The sequence below is a fragment of the Delphinus delphis genome, chromosome 2, assembly GCF_949987515.2.
Source record: "Delphinus delphis chromosome 2, mDelDel1.2, whole genome shotgun sequence".
In the NCBI taxonomy this organism is placed as follows: domain Eukaryota; kingdom Metazoa; phylum Chordata; class Mammalia; order Artiodactyla; family Delphinidae; genus Delphinus; species Delphinus delphis.
In genome coordinates, this window is record NC_082684.1 from 143,155,984 (window position 1) to 143,182,165 (window position 26,182).

The window sequence follows — 26,182 nt, forward strand, 5'->3', positions numbered from 1 at the left end:
CCACATTATTAGGGTTGTCAATTGGGAAACAGTCATTTTTCAAGCCAGATTCAAGACTTCCCAGAAAAGGAGAGGCAAATTATCTATCCCTACAAGCTAAAGGGGATTTGAGGCAGGGTTTCTACTCGCAAAGAGTTTTCTTGGTGAGCCAGGCAGCAACTTTAAACAATGGTCCCCAGAGAGTTAAGTGCGCTGGTAGCGGGCTCCATGACCTCCCAAAGCAAGAGGCTGGAAGATCAAAGCTTATTAACAAAATTGCTGGACCTGCCCTTCTCCTCCCTCCCTCTAAAGCAGTGGCTACAAACTCAAATGCTTACAAGGGTCAGGCAGGGGACATAAATGAGGGAAGCATACCACAGAGAATACACTAGGGAGTGGTGGGGACTTTGCAGAACTGACAGGGCGTTCCTCAACTAAAGGGAGCCACGATTCTGCTCCACCCATGAGTGACCATCTGGGAATGCAGATCCATTTTTCCAGGTCATGTGATATTTCAACAAGAGGCAGGAAATGTAGGCTTGTATGTGAAGTCACCTGATTTCTTAAAATGTTAACAATTCATTAAAAAAGTATTTAAGATGATCCAGGCCAAACAATGTACTTCTATGAGCCAATTCTGGCCTATGGACACGCCACTTCTGATTTAAAAGGGTTAGCAGGGACTTCCCTGGTGGCACAGTGGTTAAGATTCCACCTGCCAATGCAGGGGACACAGGTGTGAGCCATGGTCCAGGAAGATCCCACCTGCCACGGAGCAACTAAGCCTGTGTCACACAACTACTGAGCCTGCGCTCTAGAGCCCACGAGCCACAACTACTGAGCCTGCGTGCCAGAGCCACTGAAGCTCGCGCGCCTGGAGCCTGTGCTCCACAACAAGAGAAGCCACCACAATGAGAAGCCCACGCGCTGCAACGAAGAGTAGCCCCCGCTCGCCGCAACTAGAGAAAGCCCATGAGCAGAACAAAGACCCAACACAGCCATAAATAAATAAATAAATTTATTTATTTTAAAAAATAAAAATAAATAAAAGGGTTAGCAGGGGGACTTCCCTAGTGGCGCAGTGGTTAAGACTCTGCGCTCCCAATGCAGGGGGCCCAAGTTCAATCCCTGGTCAGGGAACTCAATCCCACATGCACGCTGCAACTGAGTTCGTGTGCCTCAACTAACGAGCCCACCGGCCGCAACTGAGACCCAGTGCAACCAAACAAATAAATTTTTTTTTAATGAATAAATAAAAGGGTGAGCAGGGGTATCAGCCCCCAAACCTCCAGAGGTACGTTTCACTGTTGACCAGAAGTGCAACTGTACTGAAGGGCTACTGTGAAATCGCCACCTGTCAGGGTCACTGAATAGTCCACAGTATCCTACTCTTGCCCTCGAAAAAAGTCATTGTTGGATAATGTAACAGCCACAAGGCTTCTTTTATAATGATCACACCCACTAACAGCCCTCATGGAATTGGTGGAAAGAAAAAGTATACCTTAGATGCATATTTTCCATATATTATACCTTTCCTCGGTGACAAGAGAAGGAAATACAGTACTCCGTTGGGCCATTTTCTTTTTAATAGTTCACATCTGTTGAAAAAATAAGCATTAAATTATTTAACGGTTTATAGCTACAACTTAAATGACCTCTAAAGCTTATTATTAATTTACTAAGGGGATCAAAAATTATGCTGCCATGCTGATCAATTATATTATTAAATACCTTATATCTTATATACAATAGAAACAGAAGATGTCTCTAAATAAGGAGAAAAGAGTCAAACATCAAAATGCTTCTGCTAGATAGATCAACAAGGACTGTCAAATGGAGTTTCCTTAAGTTTTCTCACCCCATATCTGCATCTCAAGCTTGAGAAACCACTTTTAAAGAAACAACATAGTTTCTTCAATAGGCTTAGTCAGTCCTGTACTTCTCCACAGGAATGTACAGGAAACTACGTTAGGAAATTTGATCTCAGCAAATTTAGCAAATTCCGTAGCAAATGAAGAGCATTATTTAAACATTAATCTTAACAAAACAATGCATGATCAACGGGATCTGATTTGGGGGAACTTAGCTATCCACTAAGAGAATGAGAATGATACTCTTCATTAAAACCTTCAAAGTGAAAGCAATTATACTCCAATAAAGACATTAAAAATAAATAAATAAATAAAACCTTGAAACTGTGTTATAAGATATAATCATTCATATTACATCAGGCATATATAAGGAAGAGTTGATCATCACAATGCATTAGAAATCTGAACAAAATCGGATGGTTTTAAAAATGTCTCATTACTGGAGATTGGTTCAAGATGGCGGAGTAGAAGGACGTGCGCTCACTCCCTCTTGCAAGAGCACCAGAATCACAACTAACTGCTGAACAGTCATCGACAGGAAGACACTGGAACTCACCAAAAAAGATATCCCACATCCAAAGACAAAGGAGAAGCCGCAGTGAGACAGTAGGAGAGGCGCAATCACAGTAAAATCAAATCCCATAACCGCTGGGTGGGTGACTCACAAACTGGAGAACATTTATACCACAGAAGTCCACCAACTGGAGTGAAGGTTCTGAGCCCCACGACAGGCTTCTCAAACTGGGAGTCCAGCAACAGGAGGAGGAATTACCAGAAAATCAGACTTTGAAGGCGACTGGGATTTGATTGCAGGGCTTTGACAGGACAGGGGGAAACAGACTCCACTCTTGAAGGTCACACACAAAGTAGTGTGCGCAACAGGACCCAGGGGGAAGGAGCAGTGACCCCACAGGAGACTGAACCAGACCTACCTGCTAGTGTTGGAGGGTCTCCTGCAGAGGCGGGGGGCGGCTGTGGCTCACCACGGGGACAAGGACACTGGCAGCAGAAGTTCTGGGAAGTACTCCTTGGCGTGAGCCCTCCTGGAGTCCGCCATTAGCCCCACCAAAGAGCCTGCAGGCTCCAGTGCTGGGTCGCCTCAGGCCAAACAACCAACAGGGAGGGAACTCAGCCCCACCCATCAGCAGACAAGTGGATTAAAGTTTTACTGAGCTCTGCCCATCAGAGCAACACCCAGCTCTACCCACCACCAGTCCCTCCCATCAGGAAGCTTGCACAGGCCTCTTAGATAGCCTCATCCACCAGAGGGCAGACAGCAGAAGCAAGAAGAACTACAGTCCTGCAGCCTGTGGAAAGAAAACCACATTCACAGAACAATAGACAAAATGAAAAGGCAGAGGACTATGTACCAGATGAAGGAGCAAGATAAAACCCCAGAAAAACAGCTAAATGAAGTGGAGATAGGAGACCTTCCAGAAAAAGAATTCAGAATAATGACAGTGAAGATGATCCAGGACCTCGGAAAAAGAATGGAGGCAAAGATCAAGAAGATGCAAGAAATGTTTAACAAACACCAAGAAAAATTAAAGAACAAACAAACAGAGATGAACAATACAATAACTGAAATGAAAAACACAGTAGAAGGAATCAACAGCAGAATAACTGAGGCAGAATAACAGATAAGTGACCTGGAAGACAGAATGACAGAATTCACTGCCGCAGAACAGAATAAGAAAAAAGAATGAAAAGAAATGCAGACACCAACATTCACATTATAGGGGTGCCAGAAGGAGAAGAGAGAGAGAAAGGACACGAGAAGATATCTGAAGAGATTATAGTTGAAAACTTGCCTAACATGGGAAAGGAAACAGCCACCCAAGTCCAGGAAGCACAGAGTCCCAGGCAGGATAAACCCAAGGAGAAACATGCCAAGACACATAGTAATCAAATTGACAAAAACTAAAGACAAAGAAAAATTATTAAAAGCAACAAAGGAAAAATGACAAATAACATACAAGGGAACTCCAATAAGGTTAACAGCTGATTTCTCAGCAGAAACTCTATAAGCCAGAAGGGAGTGGCACGATATACTTAAAGTGATAAAAGGGAAGAACCTACAACCAAGATTACTCTACCCAGCAAGGATCTCATTCAGATTCAACGGAGAAATCAAAAGCTTTACAGACAAGCAAAAGCTAGGAGAATTCAGCACCACCAAACCAGCTCTACAACAAATGCTAAAGGAACTTCTCTAAGTGGGAAACACAAGAGAAGAAAAGAACCTATAAAAACAAACCCAAAACAATTAAGAAAATGGTCATAGGAACATACATATGGATAATTACCTTAAACGTGAATGGATTAAAGGCTCCAACCAAAAGACACAGGCTTGCTCAATCAATACAAAAACAAGACCCATATATATGCTGTCTACAAGCGACCCACTTCAGACCTAGGGACACATACAGACTGAAAGTGAGGGGACAGAAAAAGATATTCCATGCAAATGGAAATCAAAAGAGAGCTGGAGTAGCAATACTCATACCAGATAAAATAGACTTTAAAATAAAGCATGTTACAAGAAACAAGGAAGGACACTACATAATGATCAAGGGATCAATCCAAGAAGAAAATATAACAATTATAAATATATATGCACCCAACACAGGAGCACCTCAACACATAAGGCAAATGCTAACAGCTATAAAAGAAGAAATTGACAGCAACACAGTAACAGTGGGGGACATTAACACCACACTGGCACCAATGGACAGATCATCCAAACAGAAAATTAATAAGGAAACACAAGCTTTAAATGACACAATAGACCAGATACATTTAATTGACATTTATAGGACATTCCACCCCAAAACAGCAGATTACACTTTCTTCTCAAGTGCACACAGAACATTCTCCAGAACAGATCACATCTTGGGTCACAAATCAAGCCTTGGTAAATTTAAGAAAACTGAAATCATATCAATGACTTCCTTGATTTGATTGAAATCATATCAATCATATCTTTTCCAACCACAATGCAATGAGATTAGAAATAAATTACAGGGAAAAAATGTAAAAAACACAAACACATGGAGGCTAAACAATACATTACTAAATAACCAAGAGTTCACTGAAGAAATCAAAGAGGAAATCAAAAAATACCTAGAGGCAAATGACAATGAAAACACAACGATCTAAAACTGATGGGATTCAGCGAAAGCAGTTCTAAGAGGGGAGTTTGTAGCAATACAATCCTATCTCAAGAAACAAGAAAAATCTCAAATAAAAAATCTAACCTTACACCTAAAGAAACCAGAGAAAGAAGAACAAACAAAACCCAAAGTTAGCAGAAGAAAAGAAATCATAAAGATCAGAGCAGAAATAAATGAAATAGAAACAAAGAAAACAATAGCAAATATCAATAAGACTAAAAGCTGGTTCTTTGAGAAGATAAACAAAATTGATTAACCTTTAGTCAGACTCATCAAGAAAAAGAGGGAGAGGACTCAAATCAATAAAATTAGAAATGAAAAAGGAGAAGTTACAACAGACACCGCAGAAATACAAAGCATCAAAAGAGACTACTACAAGCAATTCTATGCCAATAAAATGGACAACCTGGAAGAAATGGACAAATTCGTAGAAAGGTATAACCTTCCAAGACTGAACCAGGAAGAAACAGAAAATATAAACAGACCAATCACAAACAATGAAATTGAAATTGTGATTAAAAATCGTCCAACAGGGCTTCCCTCGTGGTGCAGTGGTTGACAGTCCGCCTGCTGATGCAGGGGACATGGGTTCGTGCCCCGGTCCGGGAAGATCCCACATGCCACGGAGCGGCTAGGCCCATGAGCCATGGCCGCTGAGCCTGCGCGTCTGGAGCCTATACTCCGCAACTGTAGAGGCCACAACAGTGACAGGCCCGCATACTACAAAAAAAAAAAAAAAAAAACACACACACACAAAAAAATCTTCCAACAAACAGAAGTCCAGGACCAGATAGCTTCAAAGGTGAATTGTATCAAACATTTAGAGAAGCGCTAACACCCATCCTTCTCAAACTCTTCCCAAAAACTGCACAGGAAGGAACACTCCCAAACTCGTTCTACAGGGCCACCATCACCCTGATACCAAAACCAGACAAAGGTACTACAAAAAAAGAAAATTACAGACCAATATCACTGATGAATATAGATGCAAAAATCCTCAACAAAATACTAGCAAACAGAATCCAACAACACATTAAAAGGATCATACACCATGATCAAGTGGGATTTATCCCAGGGATGCAAGGATCCTTCAATATATGCAAATCAATCGATGTGATACACCATTTAACAAACTGAAGGATAAAAACCATATGGTCATCTCAATAGATGCAGAAAAAACTTTTGACAAAATTCAACACCCATTTATGATAAAAACTCTCCAGAAAGTGGGCATAGAGGGAACCTACCTCAACATAACAAAGGCCACAGACGATAAACCCACAGGAAACATCATTCTCAATGGTGAAAAACTGAAACTATTTCCTCTAAGATCAGGAACAAGACAAGGATGTCCACTCTCACCACTCTTACTCAACATAGTTTTGGAAGTCCTAGCCACAGCAATCAGAGAAGAAAAAGAAATAAAAAGAATACAAATTGGAAAAGAAGAAGTAAAACTGTCACTGTTTGCAGACGACATGATACTATACATAGAGAATCCTAAAGATGCCACCAGAAAACTGCTAGAGTTAATCAATGAATTTGGTAAAGTTGTGGGACACAAAATTAATGCACAGAAATCTCTTGCATCCCTATACACTAACGATGAAAGATCAGAAAGAGAAATTAAGGAAACAATCCCATTCACCACTGCAACAAAAAGAATAAAATACCTAGGAATAAACATAATTAAGGAGGTAAAAGAGCTGTACTCAGAAAACCATAAGACACTGATGAAAGAAATCAAAGATGACACAAAACAGATGGAGAGAAATACCATGTTCTTGGATTGCAAGAATCAATACTGTGAAAATGACTATACTACCCAAAGCAATCTACAGATTCAATGCAATCCCTATCAAATTAGCAATGGCATATTTTACAGAACTAGAACAAAAAAATCATAAAATTTGTATGGAGACACAAAAGACCCCAAATAGCCAAAGCAATCTTGAGAGAAAACAACAGAGCTGGAGGAACCAGACTCCCCGACTTCAGACTATACTACAAAGCTACAGTAATCAAGACAATATGGTACTGGCACAAAAACAGAAATACAGATCAATGGAACAGTATAGAAAGCCCAGAGACAAACCCACGCACCTATGGTGAACTAATCTATGACAAAGAAGGCAAGGATATACAATAGAGAAAAGACAGTCTCTTCAATAAGTGGTGCTGGGAAAACTGGACAGCTACATGTAAAAGAATGAAATTAGAACACTCCCTAACACCATATACAAAAATAAACTCAAAATGGGTTAGAAATCTAAATGTAAGATGGGACACTATAAAACTCTCAGAGGAAAACATAGGAAGGACAATCTTTGACATAAATCACAGCAAGATCTTTTTTGACATACCTGCTAGAGTAATGGAAATAAAAACAAAAATAAACAAATGGGACCTAATGAAACTTAAAAGCTTTTGCACAGCAATGGAAACCATAAACAAAACGAAAAGACAACCCTCAAAATGGGAGAAAATATTTGCAAACAAATCAACGGACAAAGGATTAATCTCCCAAATATATAAATAACTCATGCAGCTCAATATTAAAAAAACAAACAACCCAATCCAAAAATGGGCAGAAGACCTAAGTAGACAATTCTCCAAAGAAGACATACAGATGGCCAAGAGGTACATGAAAAGACGCTGAACATCACTAATTATTAGAGAAGTGCAAATCAAAACTACAATGAGGTATCACCTCACACCGGTTAGAATGGGCATCATCAGAAAATTTACAGACAACAAACAAATGCTGGAGAGGGTGTGGAGAAAAGGGAACCCTCTTGCACTGTTGGTGGGAATGTAAATTGATACAGCCATTAGTATGGAGAGCAGTATGGAGGTTCCTTAAAAAACTAAAAATAGAATTACTATATGACCCAGCAATCCCACTCCTGGGCATATACCCAGAAAAAACCATAATTCAAAAAGACACATGCACCCCAATGTTCACTGCAGCACTATTTACAATAGCCAGGTCATGGAAGCAACCTAAATGCCCATCAACAGACGAATGGATAAAGAAGATATGGTACATATATACAATGAAATATTATTCAGCCATAAAAAGGAATGAAATTGGGTCATTTGTAGAGACGTGGATGGACCCAGAGACTGTCACACAGAGTGAAGTAAGTCAGAAAGAGAAAAACAAATACCGTATATTTAACACATCTATGTGGAATCTAGAAAAATGGTACAGATGAACCAGTTTGTAAGGCACAAATAGAGACACAGATGTAGAGAACAAATGTATGGACACCAAGGGGGGAAAGCGGGGGCGATGGGGGGGTAGGATGAACTGGGAGATTCAGATTGACATGTATACACTGATGTGTATAAAATGGATAACTAATAAGAACCTGCTGTATAAAAATAAATAAAATAAAATTCAAAAAAATTTCATTACTTAGGTTTCTCAATACTGTTGTTAATTGCCTTAAAACAATGCCTAGTAACTGTGATCTGATTCAGTAACTAGTTCTCATTTAGATGTTGGATTCAAAAAGCATTTCTGATTGAAACCATTGTTTTGGCATCATCTATCCAGTATGTTATTTTTAGAGTTTCAAAATGTGAACATTTACTTTTCTAGACAAAGAAGTTTGAATTTAAACAAAATGCATTTAAGAAAAAAAGTGATTCAGGCCAAACAATCTACAATGCCAAAGGAGTTCTTCAGTATTAAAGATAATAATTTTTGCCATTTAGACTACAAAAATTAAGCCAGTGTGAAAGATGTTAATATTTAGAATCACAGAATCTTTACAATTCTGAAGTTGTAAAATAACTTAGCTGGAGTGTTAATCTATAGAATAACCCAACCTAAGAGACATTTTGCATCTATTATGTAGACAACCTAAACAGGTAAGATAAAAATCCCCTCCCTCAAGGGCTTCACAGCCTACAGAGAAAGGTAGACATCCCCACCAACCAGGAAACACTGGGATAACTGGCTAACTAATCATATGAACAGAAACGCATGGGGAGAAAACACTAACTCAAAAAGTTGTATTCACCCTTATGTCCACTGCAGCATTATTTAAAATAGCCAAGATATGGACACTACCTAAGTGTGATGAATAGATAATGTGAGATGTACACACAGATACACACCCACGCACACGCAAATACATACACACATGCACAGTGGAATACTATTCAGCCAGAAAAAAGAATAAAATCTTGTCATTTGCAACTGTATGATCTTACTTTAAATCTTAAAAAACAAAACAAACACACAAAAACCCCACCAAACTTATAGATACAGAAAATGGAATGATCGTTGCCAGAGCCAGGCACTGGGAAGTGGGCAAAATAGGTGAAGGGGGTCAAAGGAACAGACTTGCAGCTATAAAATAAATAAGCCATAGGAATGTAATGTCAGCATGATGTCTATAGTTAATAATACTGTATTGCATATTTGAAAGATCCTAAGAAAGTAAATATTAAAAGTTCTCATCATACACACAAAAAATTTTGTAACCATTGTGCTGACCGACGTCAACCAGACTTATGGTGGTGATCATTTTGTAATATATACAAATACAGAGTCGTTATGTTGTATACCTGAGACTAATATAATGCTATATGTCAATTATACCTCAATGTAGAAAAAAAAATTTTAACATTAAAAAAAAAAAATGGGGAGGAAAAAGGGAGAGGGCTTTGTTTTTTTCCTGGGTAGCAACTAGCTCAGGGAAGGACTGATGAGAATGAGTAGGAGTTCCCAAAGTAGAGAACAGAGAGGTCGTGCCATACTTTCTCTGTGCCACACTCCGGGATTCCCTCTACTTCCTTTACTCTCAACACACCCCAGCCTAACCCCTTCTTCAGCCTCATCCCTGGCCACTCCATACCAGAGCCCAGTTAACTCTAACCTTCCCCAAAGCCGCCCCACCTACCACCGTCCTGCAGCACGTTGCTGCCATCATACCTTTGCCTGTGTGCTCTATCAGAAATGCTCTTCCCACCTCTGCCTGCCGAGAAAACTCGTACTAATCCTGTAAGGCCCCACCAACCCTTCAATTCAATAAAATGGCTCCCTCGTGTGTATCCTTTAGCTCTTTATTCTGTGTGTTTTATACTACTCACTATGTCCTATTATTCTTAGGTGTTTAATAGTCTGTCTCCCCTACTAACTTATATGCTCCTTCAGGGCACGTTTCAAATCCTAACGGACACAGAGCTGACCTACGCGAATCCACACAATGGACTTCCCTGGTGGCGCAGTGGTTGAGAATCTGCCTGCTAATGCAGGGGACACGGGTTTGAGTCCTGGTCCGGGAAGATCCCACATGCCGCGGAGCAACTGGGCCCGTGAGCCACAACTACTGAGCCTCCGCGTCTGGAGCCTGTGCTCCGCAACAAGAGAGGCCGCGACAGTGAAAGGCCCGCGCACCGCGATGAAGAGTGGTCCCCGCTCACTGCAACTAGAGAAAGCCCTCACACAGAAACGAAGACCCAAGACAGCCAAAAATAAATAAATAAATATTTTTTTTAGAAAAAGAATCCACACAATGAGAGCATGATTAGCGTTCCAGTATCAGAAATTGCAGCAATAAAGGCATCAGAGAATACGGTTTAGTTAAAAGTATAGTTCTCTACGGAGACCGAATCCCAAACATTAGTCACTCAATATAATACCTGGGAATGAATGGAGACCTTTGCAATGCCTTCTTCTGAAAGTCATTTCATCCACCTGGAATTATCCTGCCTGAGCTACAGAAGCCCAGCTACATCCCCTTCCTGAAAAAGGAGTCTACCCACCACTCATTGTCTGAGATTGCTTTTCAATAACACACCTCCCTGTAACAAACCAAGCACTATCCACTCTGCGAGAGAAAATGTCACATGGCATGAGTCCACAACACACACTGACGTCTGTCTGGAATTGGTGCCCTTTTCATGAGTGTGGTGGGTGGGCAAGTGTTTATCTGTTAGGTCTCTTGGTCGGTTAGTATCATGATTCTTTGCCAGAACAAAGGGATCTATATTCCTAATGAATAAGGATGAAAAATAAATGTCACTGGATTAAGTGACTTATCAAAAATTGTTTCCAGATCTTCCTATTAATTCTGGCTCCCTTGCCTGAGGGCATCAGCTCTTGCATGTTTATAAATCTCATCTCTAGCACCACAAGTGGGTCTGCAACACTATCAGGCAGGTCTGGGTCGTACACTGTTTTGTTCGTGCCATATTTTGCTGTTATAATATCAATCTCCAGTTTATGAGTTTAAAAACTTGGGGAAATCAGGGGAAGGGACAGGTAGGTAGAGCAAAGACAGAAGAATTGAAAGAAATAAGAGAAAGTAAAATTACAATGCCCAAAATATGCGATACATCAACAGAATTTGGAGGTTAAAAGAAGAGTAAAGGGAAATGCTATTATCTAAACCAAAACATTTATTTCTGATTATAAGGATTCTGAGATATTCTCAGATACATATATAGTATTTAATGACAAAAGGAAACATTAATCCCAATAAATTGTTCTATTTTTGTAAGTAAGATGACACTGGATAGAAATACCTGTATATCATTTTAATGTAAAATGATACATGAACTTAACAAATTAAAATGACAATTTTTACGGAAACATTAAAATTTAGTTTTTCAGTTTACTATTACAATACAGCACTGATGTGTTCTGCTGAGTGTCAGAATTTAAAAAATAGGCAAAGCATTTATGAATTAAGTCGTTGTAATGTGGTGGTGGGGAAAAAAAAAAGCTGATTTCCTTACAGTTAAAAATAGAGTGAAAGGAGAGAGGGCGGAGAACAGTGGAAGGCGTGTCTAGGAAGACAGGTGGGAGTGTTCCTTAACTGATCTCTGAGGCCAGGCTCACGCTTGGACTCTGTCCTGGGGCAGCAAGGACTGATCAGGGTTGGGAAACTCAAGGGCAGTGAACAGCCAGCGGCGAGAGCATGTCAGAATAGGGGAGAGGTTGCAGTGGCAGATGCTGGACCAGGAATCCCTCCTGGGAGGGACAGGATGGGGCCCAGGAGGGAAGAGGGACTGAGGGTTCCCTCAGAGCCTCTTTACTCCTTTCTCTCCATTGCTATTCAGCTCTTCTCCCTCCCCTCTCACTGCCTCCTCTCGCTTGATTTTCTCTTTTCCTCCCACTCACCCCTCTCCATTCATCTTCTTTTGCTCTTTCCCTCTTCTTAACTTTCTCTTTCCACAGTCCATTTTCCTTCCCCCTACCATCTCTCCTTTCCCTCCTTTGCGCTCTCCCTTCCCACAGCTACAGTCCAACATACTTTTCTATCGTGGGAGACATGGGTGGTGGGGTCAGGAAGGTCCTTATTTGAAGCCCGGCTTCCCCAATAACTAAGATCCTAGTGGGCTTGTCGGGTTGGGGACCACAGAACTAACAGCCGCTCCCTCTTTGGAGTGCTGACCCCATGACCCCATTCATGCAGCATGGTTGTGGGCATTAAGGGAATTCATCCTCACCATCATTCGTGAAGGGTCTGATCTTATCACCTCCATTTAACCAGAGGAAACAGAGACCTAGAAATGTTCAGCAACTGGCCCGATGTCACAGGAAGGAAGAGATCAGGGATCTGAGCCTAGGGCCCCGGCCTTTTCATCAGCAGGCATCACCCATAGAGAGGTGGTGGGGTGTCCAGAACAGAGTCTGGCCTCGGGGCACTGGATATGCTTCCAAAAAGGGCTGTTCCTTTCTCTTCCCTGCTTAATGTCCTTTCATCACATCTGACAGAAAATAGATCTGTTTTCTAAAGTAAAACTTTATGTAAAAGGTTCAGCAAATATAGTATTCATTTGTTTAAAGCCCTATTATATTGTTTACTGTGGTGGGTTAGTGGGGAAATCATTAGGTACTTGCTATTACCTTTTCATTTGGCCAAAGCTGTCCCTCCGGCACCGATGTGTGCTGAGGTTACAGCTGGACTGAAGCCATGCTACTGTAACTCGTGTTTTTGAAACCAGAGCCCATACATGAAAAAAACAATTTGCGGGAATACCCTGGCGGTCCACTGGTTAGGACTCTGCACTCTCACTGCCGAGGGCCCGAGTTTGATCCCTGGTCATGGAACTAAGACCTCACAAGCCTCGCAGCACAAGCCACACACACACACACACACACACACATACACACAAATTGCAACACACATACTTTGTATGAAGAAATTTGGAACATTTTAAAAAACACCTTTCCTTAAACTGAAAAATGCTTTTTGTGATTAATAAAGTAATATAATTTAAAAATTTAGGCTCTACATAAAGGTATGAAGAATAAATTGAAAATCACCACTCAGAGAGTGTTGATATGTACATCAATTTACCTTGTTTTAAGATCTCTCTTCAGGATACATATAATTTTCCTTTATGAAAAAAAATGAAATCCTACTCTATACTATGTGTACCCTGCATTTCCTAAATAACACTATATCCTGAACATCTTTCTGTCAATATGTAAAGATACATATCACAATTTTTAATGCCTGCATAATATTCCATTAAATGGACCTATCATACTCGTTAGGCAGCCCCTGACTGATGGATATCTACACTGAAATACTATTTATAGTCCAGGTTTAGTTCAACTTTTTGGTCTCGTTTTCCTTTTCTTTCCTTTGTTCTACAAAATGACACAGGTGGTATAAAAAGTCAGTGGGGCAGATTGCAAGCTACTTTCAAAACTGAAGTTAAGGTGAGACACTGACAATGAAACCTAAAGAATCAAGGAGGGATGAAATCAGCAGATCTGTAAGAACAACCCAAGATACCGCCAATACTCCCAGCAGAAACAAGGCAGTCATCACGCCTGTGCTCACTGGCTCACTGTCAGTCTTCGGCTCTATACTGTGAGCTCCATGAGGAGTTGTACTGTCCACAGCACAGTCGCAAGCACCTGGCACATAGCTGATCAATAAGTGTTTGCTGGATGAATGAATCTCAAGGAGAGATGACTACAATGAAGTCATTTCAAAATGCTGAATTTAATCAACTGAATTATATTCCAACTAGAGACTTAATGGGCAACCAGAAAGGGAGATGGGACACACAGCATGTCTAGTAAAAGCAGAGTATGGAGAGGCAAAGTTGATCAGTGTTTCCAAGAACCTAAGAAACTGGGGTAGCAGGAAGAACCCTATTATGGACAGGGATGCATGAAGCTGTCAGGGCTCAATGACACTGGCCACTCAGATGATCCTGTCACTCCTCTTGCCTGAGCCCGCACTCACCAAGCACATCATTTAGCTTCCCATGTGGATGTGCACAAAAGGAGAAAACACAGGAATCAGCAAACTCGAGCCCCAGGCTACCTGCCAGCTTCCCTTCTCATCATGAATTAGTACTCTGACGTGACACCTCTGATGAGAACTGCACTTGGGTAAGTCAGTCTTCTGAAATCTGAACGTCTCTGACTGTCCTAACAGTGCTGAGTATTTAAACCATGACACTGAAACATGGGACCTATTGTGAAGGCCAGATTCCTGCAGAGGTGGCCCCCATGCTCCTAACCTCCGGGAATTCATACCTGGGTAAACCCCTCCCCTGAGTGTGGTGGGACCTGGGACTTGCTCCTAACCGACAGAATACAGCAGAGACCAGCCAAGGGGCAGTCACCTGGACCCCGTCGGTAGGTGCAGTCAGCTGGGACTCTGACACCAAATTATATAGGGTATACTTTTGATTACTGGGAAGAGAATATTTATTTCATAATCTAACTTTTAAGTCATTTAATAGATATCTAAATGGTTGTGTTAGAAAAATCTCAAAAGGATATTGTAGAAGGACTTCCCTGGTGGCACAGGGGTTAAGAATCTGCCTGCTAATGCAGGGGACACAGGTTGGAGCCCTGGTCCGGGAAGATCCCACATGCCGCAGAGCAACGAAGCCTGTGCACCACAACTACTGAGCCTCCTCTCTACAGCCCGCAAGCCACAACTACTGAGCCTGCATGCGACAATTACTGAAGCCCGCACGCCTAGAGCCCGTGCTCCACAACAAGAGAAGCCACCACAATGAGAAGCCCGCACAATGCAATGAAGAGCAACCCCTGCTCACCGCAACTAGAGAAAGCCCGCACGCAGCAACAAAGACCCAACGCAGCCAAAAATAAAATTTAAAAATAAAAAATTTTTAAAAAAGGATATTATAGAAAGAATAAGAACTTTAACAGTTTCTTTCCTAACACTGGCTCTGTTCTGGCCCGTGGAAGAAAATTATAAAATAAATCTAACTTGCTGCAAGAGATAAAAACACAAGAGATACCAATTTATCCCATCAGATTGGCAGACTGAGTATAGACGGGAGCACATGTGGGACAATGGGAACACCAGGTGGGAATGGGAAGTACCACCACTTTGGAAAGTAATCCTCAATATCTAGTAAAGCTGAAGATGAACAAACCTCATGACCCAATAATTCCACTGCTAAGAAATACCCAGAAAGCTTCTCACACATGTCCACAGCAGACCTTTAGAAGAGTACTTAAGGCAGCACTGTTTTCTACGAGCAAAAAAGTGGGCAGAGAGGGGGTACTGAACACCCATCATTAGGCAAATGGATGGATAAACTGTGATATATTCATGCAGTGAAAGAACAAACAGTTGTGGAAATAACTGGATTAGAATGACAAGTCCCAACACGAACCACTCTCACAAATACATTAAGTAAAAAAGCAAGCTGAAGAAGGGTATGGACACTATGATGACATTTTCATAAAAGTTTAAAATATGCCAAATAATATGCCAAATCTATAACATCTAAAGACGAATGTAGAAATGACAAACACCAAATCAACGTCATATTCATCTCTGAGTGGGAGACAGAGGACTACAGGGGGCTTCAACTAAATGCATACTGTTTAACTTCTTCCATTTATTTTTCATTATATCATCAAAAAAGAAAGAAAATTACTTCTTCCTGCCCTCACTTAAAAAAACCCAAATCTGGCCTTTCCTGGTGGCGCAGTGGTTGAGAGTCCGCCTGCGGATGCAGGAGACAAAGGTTCGTGCCCTGGTCCGGGAAGATCCCACATGCCGCGGAGCGGCTGGGCCCGTGAGCCATGGCCGCTGAGCCTGCACGTCCGGAGCCTGTGCTCCGCAATGGGAGAGGCCACAGCAGTGAGAGGCCTGCGTACCGCAAAAAAAAAACAAAACCCAAATCTGCAAAGACCATGAGCTTGAAGGGAGTCCAACTGTTAGTCCCTCAGGACATGCACAGAACTCAATCTTGCCCTGTACATTCTGAGGACCACCAAATTAGAATTACAGGGCAACAGTAACTAATGTCCATCAAATCTCTACCCTTCACGCCTTTTTCCATACTGAATATGTGACCTTATCTAGATGTCAACACTTTCTATAAATGGTTATTGGTTAAATGTCCAACAACAAAAGAGTAGTTAAAACATGGAACATCCACTCAAAAGGATACCAATAGCTCTTTAAAATAATGGTTACAAAGAGTATGAAGTAACATAGAAAATATTTACTAGCTATAATGTTATCTTTTTTTTTTTTTTTTTTAAGAACAAGATTTGAAACTGGATTTTCCGTACTATATAGAACCATAACCAGGGCCTGGGAACAGAGCTTTGCCCTGGGGCACAATTTAGGTGGTGCAAACATTTTATGAGCTTAGAGGACCCTTCAAATTTTTAAGTTCTACCCCTGCCATCTTCCTCTCCAAGGTGGGGAGCTTGCCCGACCCTGGGCCAGCAGAGATGGATGAGTTATCAAGGACAAGCCCCTCTGTGCGCATAGGCCACCCTCACCTGCCTTCACTCTTCTCCCATCTGACCACCAGGGGCCCCTCTCTGCAGGAACGCATGCTCCCTTGACTTGTGGCTACCTTCTATGCTACTTCCCTACCCCACCCTTGCGTCAAATCGCTAAGATTGTTCTATAGTGTGAAGAGCCGGTATCTGCGTAAATGATGTGTTTTCAGTACTAAGAGGAGGCAGAGGGCTGTGCAACTGAGGCCAGGGATGACGAATTCAAAAGCCAAAGCACTGATAAGAAGGTCAAAGAAGAACCACTGGTAATAGCAGGAACTTTCCATAAATTAATAACGGGGCTCAGACTGGGGGAGTGACTCCTAACTATGTACAAAGAAAATGAAACAGCATAAATAAGCACACCCTGTCTCCTTCTTAAGAGGCAGTTCACCTCTCCCTATATCTGGCCGGAATTTTGGAGAAGGGATGAGCCATCTTTAGGAGGCAGGAGATAGATGGGCCCCTGGGCCAGACAGCTGGTGTCTGTCAAGTGGAGTAAAACTGAAGCTTTGTTCTCACCCAGACACTCCAAGGACAAAGCTTGTGGCAGAAGCTGAGTTCTGCTAAAGTAAAGAGATAAGGTGCCCACTCCTGAGGTCAAGGAAAACTTCCCTGTCTGCACATGCGCAGGAAGGCGCCTTGGGGGTCAAAAAGTGAGGGGGTGTCACTCCATCGTAAGTGTGGAATGCACCCACAGGCGTCTGCGGAGGGATCCATCTTAGCAAAAAGTTGCGCACACATCTTGGGGGGGGGGTCCTAGGCCCAGTCAGGTGTGAAAAAAGAAACGAGATAATTGGCCAAATGTAAACAAAGACCGGAAGGGTTGTCCCCTGTAAGTGATTTAAATCCCCTCTTCACTGCACTCCTCATCCGGGACTCCCACACTCCCCTCCAGGTGTGTATTTCTGCCTTGCTTCTGTCTTAAATAAACAAACTGCTTCTCTGTGTGCTCTCCCATACGTTGTACTGTGTCTTTAATAATACACTTTGTACCTGTTTTTAGTTTTTTTGGTTTTTTTGGGTTTTTTTTTTTTTTTGCGGTACGCGGGCCTCTCACTGTTGTGGTCTCTCCCGCTGCGGAGCACAGGCTCCGGACGCGCAGGCTCAGCGGCCGTGGCTCACGGGCCCAGCCGCTCCGCGGCGTGTGGGATCCTCCCGGACCGGGGCACAAACCCGTGTCCCCTGCATCGGCAGGCGAACCCCCAACCACTGCGCCACCAGGGAAACCCTGTTTTTACAGTTTTTGCCTCCTTGAAACATTCTTGCTTTCAAACGGGGTAAAGAGCTAGGGCCAATTTGCTTCTAGCCTCTAGCCCCTGGTGGACTCGCACCTAGGATTCCTGGTTTTCATCCAGGCTACCCAGGTTCAATTGCTGGGCAGGGAACTAAGATCTCTCCTCAGGACCGCTCACTGCTGTCCCTCCGAGATCACTTACTAGAAATATATTGGGCTAGCATACTTTGGGATGTAGATGGCATTATGGTTATGAGGTGGATCTGAGGGAAATCTTGGGTAAGTCTCCAAAGGAAGGAATGTTGTAAGGCCTTACACAGCCTCTACGACGTTGGGCATCTTCACAACAAAACGTCCCTCTCTGGACGCATTAGGTCAACGGCAAATGAAGCTTACCTGACACAGTCTGATATATATATTTTTTCAATAGCACATTACCCCAGCAACCCAGAAATCCCTCAGCCATCCTGGAGACAGTGTGGCAGGGGTTCCTGTGCTAGAAGTACTATTATAATAATATTTTTTTAAACAGTGCAAAGAAATAAAACAATGGCCCTGGGTACATTTCTATTCTACTTTTCCTTCTTTTCAAAATACTTCAAAGAGTATTTTATTTTCAAGACAAAAATTTAAGTGTAAACTTCTTGCATAAAAGAATGAACCAATGAGAAAAGACACACAAACAAACAGAAAATGCAGAAATTGCCCATTTCTAGCTCTCAAAACCAAAGAGACACGACTCATTCTGGGTGTAAAAGAGTCAATGGCTCAGTTAAAGTAAGTTTGCTGTTAAGTTTTGTTTTACCGTGGTTAAAAACATATAACATAAAATGGACCACCTTAAACATTTTTAAGTTTAGAGTATAGTATTAACTACATGCACATTGTGGTACAACAGATCTCCAGAACTTTTTCACCTTCCAAAACTGAAACTCTGTATCGACTGCACAACTCCCAGTTTGCTAATTTGTACCCATTCCCTGTGGGTACATAAGGAGGCTTGAGCCCAGGACCCGCGTTAAAGCCCCCGTGGAGCCCTGGATTGCCCTTCTATCAGGCTCGGGGCTGCCATCAGTGGGAACCACCAGCACAGCATTCCAAACAGCTTCGGCTCCAGGGAAAGTGAGTCCTTCCCCCACCCCGCCACCAACAGGGTCCCAAGGCAGTTATTTCCAATCATTTTTGTGGAAATGGCCTTCAATCCACCTTGCAAGACCTGTGTCCTTTCCGCTCCGCATGAGTGCATTCACCAGGGGAACTCTGTCGATGGTAGAAAGGGGAAGGGTGGCTGTATTTCTGACCCATACGAAAACGAACTTCAAAATGTTCAAATCATTTACGGTGGCCTTGCAGTCAGGGCAGGGACTGCTGCATCACTGATGGGATCCTGTAAATCTGCAACATACACGTGGCCTCCGACAGGTCCAGATGGATTCACGAGTGGACTGAAATCATCGGGACCCCTGGAACTCAAGGAGTGGCCACCGATGTTGCTCTAATCCACTCTGCACAGCTTGGAACGATGCTAACATTTTTAGGAGAATCCCTGCAAAAACAGATTGGTTTCTGTTCCCATCTATTAATAACAGCTATTTTGAAATGCTATTTAAATCTTCTATTGTTAATTTGAACTTTTCATGGGTTCTGTCTCCCCAGCTGAGCTGCGGTCGGGCAGCAGGGACTACACACCACGTGGATCTGGAACCCCCCTGAGACGGGTGCAGTGCCCCTTCACAGATGCTCGTAAACATTGGTTCATTTGCTTGTTCTACTTTGGTAAGGCCCATCATTTTAATTACTGACTGGCTCTGCCCAAATGACATATCAATTGCTGACTCAAGGTGCCTTCCAGCCGTGAGCTCTGCTCCAGGCTGCCCTGCAGTGAGCACGGGCGCTCACCCATGCCCGCACCCACACCAGAAGTGTGTTCGTATTACCTTTAGGGTGTTTTATTATGATCCACAGCTATATTTGGCAACTTTTCTTTCTAGCATTAGAGAAGACACATTACCACATGTTAAAAAAGGAATCTGCCGAATGCACCAGCTAGAACAGAAAAAGTATTATGAAAAGCCTGCGTAAACTCTCTCCCTCCCAAACTACCTACACCCCCGATGCATCCAGGATAGTACAGAGGAGGGGAAGGCATGACTCTGTATACTCACGCGGACACAATGCTAGTCGTGACTTTTGGGTTCATACCCGACACCAGTCTTTGGCTGAAAAGCTAAGCATTTGGGCTGGAAAGAAAGATCCAGCCTCCTGTCTCTGCCCTTTTCCTCATACATGGCGGGAGGGGCCTGGACTTCCCCGTCGAACACAGGAGTCTGTGAGAGACTCTTTTGTCTGGAGTAACGACTTGAGTTCAGCACATTAATATTATAACTATTTTAGAGAGGGCAGGGGAGGCCTCCTGAGCTCTTCTAGAGATAATTAAAAACGGGGGAAAAAAAAAAGAAATCTGAAATAAACAAAAAACAAGCTGAAGGCACCAGGGGTTTCTGAATAACATCTTCCCGGTTAAACAATTTTAAGAATTCCATAATGCAAAAGCAACCCCCCTCATTCTCTCCCACGTAAACACGCTTGTTATTTCAGCCCCACTCAGCTGAGCAGCAGAATCTCCTGCCTTCACTTCTGCAGCTACTTTGTCCAGAGATGTTATTGGCACAAAAGCGTTCTCAGGAGAGAAAAAAGGCTGACCGTAGCCAGCAAGTGCAGGCACACCTCAAGGAGGAATACTCCTGTTCCAGTAACCTCAACAACTCACCACCCTGCGGTCGGATTGCTGACCTCAAGCACCAATTTTGCCTTAACAGACTGAAAACTTCAGCCCTTTTGATGTTTATCAGCATGTTCCCAGGAACTCTCTTGCTGTAGCAGAAAGGTAATCACATAAACCATTTTATTATCACTGATGACTACGTTTTTACAATACCAAGATCTACTGACCCTCGGTGGCGGGGAGAGGCGGGGAATCAAAAAAAGCCCACCGAGTAGTACAAAGCCATTGTTTTATCCTTTTTTCACCTGCTTTTAGGTTAAAAACCTGTGGGACATGAAACCACATCCAAGAAGTCAAGAAAGAAAAGAATCAATCTAGGGAGAAGGAGGAAAATAGAAGAATTATTAAGAGAAAGGAACAGGCAGAAAGAGTGAAACAAGGAAGAGGAGAAACAGTGAAGGGAGCATGGAGGAAGGGCGGCAGCGCTGACGGGAGCAGAGAGAGAGTCGGGGTGACAATGGAGAGGAGAGAACAGGTGGCTCGAGGGCTCGAAGGGAGGATGTGAGCCTGAGAAACTGCTCCTCACACATTCAGCTGTTCACTTGGAGTGTGAAGAAATAGATGGGCCACTTTTTAATATGCTGTTAGGTTTCTCTCTCTTCTTTTTTTAAAAAATCCAACCTGCCCTTTCTTTGTCTTGACACATATACACAAAGTTAAGATGTCATGGGGGGGGAATCATTGATTCCACTTACAACATGGAAATACCTTTCTGAATTACGTATCGTTTTGCTAACAGGCCCTATTGTGAACCAACACCTACCTGACCCTCAGAGTAAAGCACGGGCCTCACGCCTACCACCACGTACGGCACGCTAGCCGACAACTCTAAGGTCAGCCTGCGCGTTCGCTTAATGATTCTAATCAAGTCATTTTGTCCAGTCGACAAATATACACTGAGCCTCTGCAGTGCTGAATAAGACACAGCTCCCGCACTCAAGAGCTTCGATTCAATAGGGAACTAGAACAGACGAGCCACCATGCAAGAGTGAAGAGGCTGGTAGGTGCCAAGTGGTGGCACAAGCCACGCAGGGCCTCCAGACAGGGGCAGGATCAGTTTGAACTGGGCCAGCAGGAAATGCATTTGAGAAGCAGCCATTCGAGTGGGCTATTCAAAGGGGTGGGTCAAGGAAATGCAGGATGGCTCGAGAAAGGGTGGAGGGGAGGACAGAGCAGAGGAAGTACTGACCAGTGAAAATTACCGCACACACGGATTCCTGCTGGTAAGCCATGATCAACAGTTGCCAGGACCATGCGCGGAGGCCTTGAATCCACAACAGGAGAGACAGGAGGAATGGAAAGGAAGGGACAAATTGAAGGAGGCTGCGCAGGGAGCGCCGCAACACTCAACAGCCAACTGGATGTAGGAGTGTGAAGAGGAGACAAGTCAGAATAACCCAAGAGAGCAAAAGCAGGTCACAGAGAGGATGATGACAGCACGAAAATCATGACAGATGCACCGACAGGGACGTGATGTCTCTCTCCCCGTGGGATGCTTTTCTGATGATGGATAACCTGGACCTACTCCGAGAAAACTCCAGACAAACCCAAGTTAAAGGGTATTCTACAAAATAAACAGCCTCGCCCTGCCAACGTGGCAAGGTTATGAAAGACAAAGAATGACTGAGGAACTGCCCAGAATAAAAGAAGTTAATGAGGCAAGACAACTAGCAGAGTACAAGACCCTGGACCTGGATCCTGGACCAGGAAGAGGCTTTTTTTTTAAGATTTTTTTTCCTTCTTTCGCTCTAAAGAACATTATTAGGACTCTTGGTGACACCTGAATAAGGTCTGTAGATTGGATAATAGTACAGAATCAATGTCAATGTTTTGATTTTGATGTTCGTTATGCAAGAAAATGCCCTTGTATTTTTTAGGAAATATACACTAAAGTATCTGAGGGTGGAGGTAAAGGGGCATCATGTCCATAACTTACTCTGAAGGTTCAAAAAAAATCACAACACATGTATGTGTGTGTGCGTGCTTGTGTATGTGTGTAGAAAAAGACAGCGAATGTGTGAGAGAGAAAAAGCAAGTGTGGTGAATAGTTATTATTTATAGAATTTGGATGAAAAGTATATAGAAATTATTTAAATGATTCTTGCAATTTTTCTGTAAATCTGAATTATTTCAAAATAAAAAGTTAACAGGGGAAAAAAGATTAAGGAAGCTAGGATGAAGAGCTGTTTAGAGACAAAAGAGCTGGGCTTCTGGGTATTAAATTCTGAATGGGATTCAGAAAGCTGGAAATGGAGGTTTGAAGGCGTCTGGGGGGGCTGAGTAAAACCTGGTTAAAAGCAGAGCTCGAAGGCAGATTGCCAGGGCTGCTCTCTCAGTTCGCTCCTTAACAACCAGCAGTAGTAACAATTGCTTAAGTTATTCTCATTTCTCTCTGCTTCAATTTCTTCACTCCATAACAGCAACGATAAGGCTATCTGCCTCACAGACGTGGAGCGAGGATTGAAGGACATGATAACAAGAGAACCACGGTGCCCCGTGAGGCACAAGGTAACTGTCCATTAGCGACTAATGTTGGCCCTGAGATGGGGTTGATGCTGGGAGAAGGGAGGAGGCCAGGTAAGAAAAAGGCCCAGGACAGGATCCCACTGAACCTCCCATTCAGAAGTCAGGAAGAGAAAGGAGATAAGTGAGGTCTGAGTTGCCCCTGAAGAGCCAGTGACAAGGAGACGCGGAAAGAGAGAGGCTGGGAAAAAGGGTACCCGCTGGCACCAGATGCGGGGCAGAGACCAAGGAGCAGGGAGACAGGGTACAGGCCTCAGCTCTGCAACCTGGACACCTCTGCTGGAGCCCTATGCGACAGCAGTTTCAACAGAAAGGTGGGGCTGAGGCCAGAAGGAGTAAGTGGGCAGTCCAAGGCGGGGAAACCTGAGGACAGTTCAACAGAGGAGCAGGGTGCAGCACTGCGCTGCCCAGTCCAGCAGCCATCAGCCCCAGGTGACTATTTCAACTGAATTTAATTGAAATTTTACAAAAATCAGAAATTTAGTTGCTCGGTCACACTTGCCACATTTCACGTGCTCAGCAGTCACATCTGACTACTGGTGACTATATGGCTACTAGTGACAATACGGCTAGTGACCACCACGTTGGACAGCACAGATACAAAACATTTCCATCACTGCAGACAGTTCTCTTGGATGGAGCTGGGACTCTAGCACAATTTCTTTTATTATGAGAAGATGATTTGAATATAGGGTGGAGTGAGGGCTGGGGCAGAGTAAGGAGGGACCAAAGAAATTAGAGAAAGGGAATAACAAATGGAGCAAGTTCCCAAAAGAGGCAAGGAGGAAGGGGAAAAGTCCAGACAAAGTGTGCAACACATGTGAGTTAATCTTGGGTAAGGGACTGATAGACATTTCTTTCCTCAGAGGGAGGAAATAAAGAAGGACAAAGATGGGTAAAAAAGAATGCTTGGGGTGGTGAGGAGGGTACAGTGGGAACTAACATTAAAGCAGAAGGCAGTAAACTCCAATATAAACATCCTTAATCTTGTGAATGAAAAAAGGCTGTCTCCAGAAAGGAAACTGACTGGAAGTTGAAGGAATGGAAAAGTCTGGCATAACCTCTAATGGAATGCAGCTGGGAGTTCATAAAAGATGGATTTCTTTTTTCACAGAAAAGTAAGACCTAGGTGAAATTAGAGCTAGCATAAGTTTACAGTGGAACCAGTGCAAAGGTCTTTGCGATAACTTGGCAGACTGGGAGAAGGAAAAGCAGATGATGAGGGTGATTTTGGATTGAGGACTGGAATATGAGAAGTCCAACATGTTAAGACAAAGGATTCTCGGATTCTGGACAAAACCGAAATGGCTGGAACGTATACACTCCAAATAGATTAACAGAGACATAAAGGGATTGGAACAGTAAGTGATTACGGGACCAGAGTCTTCAGTGACGGTTAGTCTGGTTCAGTTAAGTGGAAAGAATCGGCGAAGCAAACTGACATCCAAGTTCCAGATCTTGAAGGTGGAAAAACTTCCCATGACTAAACAAGTTCAAGAAGTGAGTGGCTGAAGTAAAGTAGAAACCAAGGCCATAAAAGTTGATGTTGAGGACCTTGATGAACTTCAAGATCAGTGAATTAATAGAGCCTCAACAGTGATGCCAAAGTCACCAGCAAGAGACAAGGTAGAGAACAGAACCAAGTTAGTTGTTCATGTTTGTTTCTTTGTTTGTTAATTTTTTTGTAGCATCAAGTGAAGTGATTCCCAAACCTGGGCGTACATCAGAATTACCTGGTGAACTCTCTTTTCCCTCCCCATCTTCCCTCCCCTTCTGTTTCCTTCTTTTTGGGTTTGTTTTTAAAATAAAAATGTTTAGGTCTTGCCCACCTGATGATTCTAATGTGGTATGTTTAGGAGAGTCTAAAGAGCTGCGTTTTTCAAAGTGCTCCAGGTGATTCTGAGGAGCCACCAGGTTTGGCAAGCGCTGATTCCGAAGATAAGGAGGGTATAGGGCACAAGCAGACAGCATGACGTGTTGCGCGAAGACTCTGTTAGGGATGGGTTAATGGTCTGGAGGCAGCACTGAGAAGCAAGGGGAAGCCCAGTCCCTGCACCGGTTGAGATGGGAGAGGGCTGTTCTGAGGGAAGTTGTTCACTCAGGCTCTGGAGCTAGGGGACGGACAGGTGATGGACTCAGCTACAGCAAAATGAAAACAAAGGCATGTGGCTGCAGGATGTAAGAAACAAGAGACTGCAAGGCAGGTTGGAGACACACAGGTTAGCAGCCTGCAGGACAGGAGGCTGAACAGTTTGTTATTAAGGGATCCAAGTGTAATGAGGTGTGATTCATTAAAGGGTCTGTAGGGCTTAGTGGCTGGATTCTTGGGCAGTAAGGATTTTTCTGTCTGAACGCTATCAGATTTCTAATATGTAAACCATTACAGATTATTAAACCTTTGGGTAAACAAGCTTGCAGAAGCTTATTCATTAACACTGAAAAATCTGTCTTCCCAACCCACATTTTTATACAGATGAAATCAGACTGGAAGGAATATCAAGGTTTGCTTTGGAGCAGAAAGACAGATGGGGCAACCCCAAACCTGTGAGAGGGACAGGACATTCCCTCCCTTCGCTCTCCCAGGAAGAGGGGAATTTATGAACTGAGAATACAGAAAGGGGCCCCAGCCAGTGTTAAGAACAGAAGAGGTGACACAGATGACTGAGTCTCAGGAGCACTGCTACCCTCACCCGCCCCCCACATCCCCCAATGGGTAAACGCTAGGGATGTTTCTCAGTAAAGAACATATTTACTTTCACAAACCCAACTCATTTAAAGAGCAAGCTGCAAGTGTTCGCCCCTGCTTCTGAGAGAGCTGCACTTCTGTAGGTTCAAATCTGCTTACTC

At 43.0% G+C, this 26,182-nt stretch overlaps 1 protein-coding gene across 4 annotated transcripts in view; it reads right to left on the reverse strand.

Annotated features, from left to right (window-relative positions):
- FAM81A (family with sequence similarity 81 member A) overlaps positions 1-26,182 on the reverse strand; it is a 123,901-nt gene that overhangs the window by 51,664 nt on the left and 46,055 nt on the right. For 2 of the 4 annotated variants that reach the window (XM_060005879.1, XM_060005878.1), the window contains exon 2: positions 1,481-1,577. In XM_060005879.1, coding sequence (XP_059861862.1) covers positions 1,481-1,500 — 20 coding nt within the window. In that variant the 5' untranslated portion in view covers positions 1,501-1,577. Of the gene's footprint in view, positions 1-1,480; positions 1,578-2,782; positions 2,892-26,182 lie in introns of those variants that run through there. The other 2 variants (XM_060005877.1, XM_060005876.1) reach the window with 2 other exon arrangements.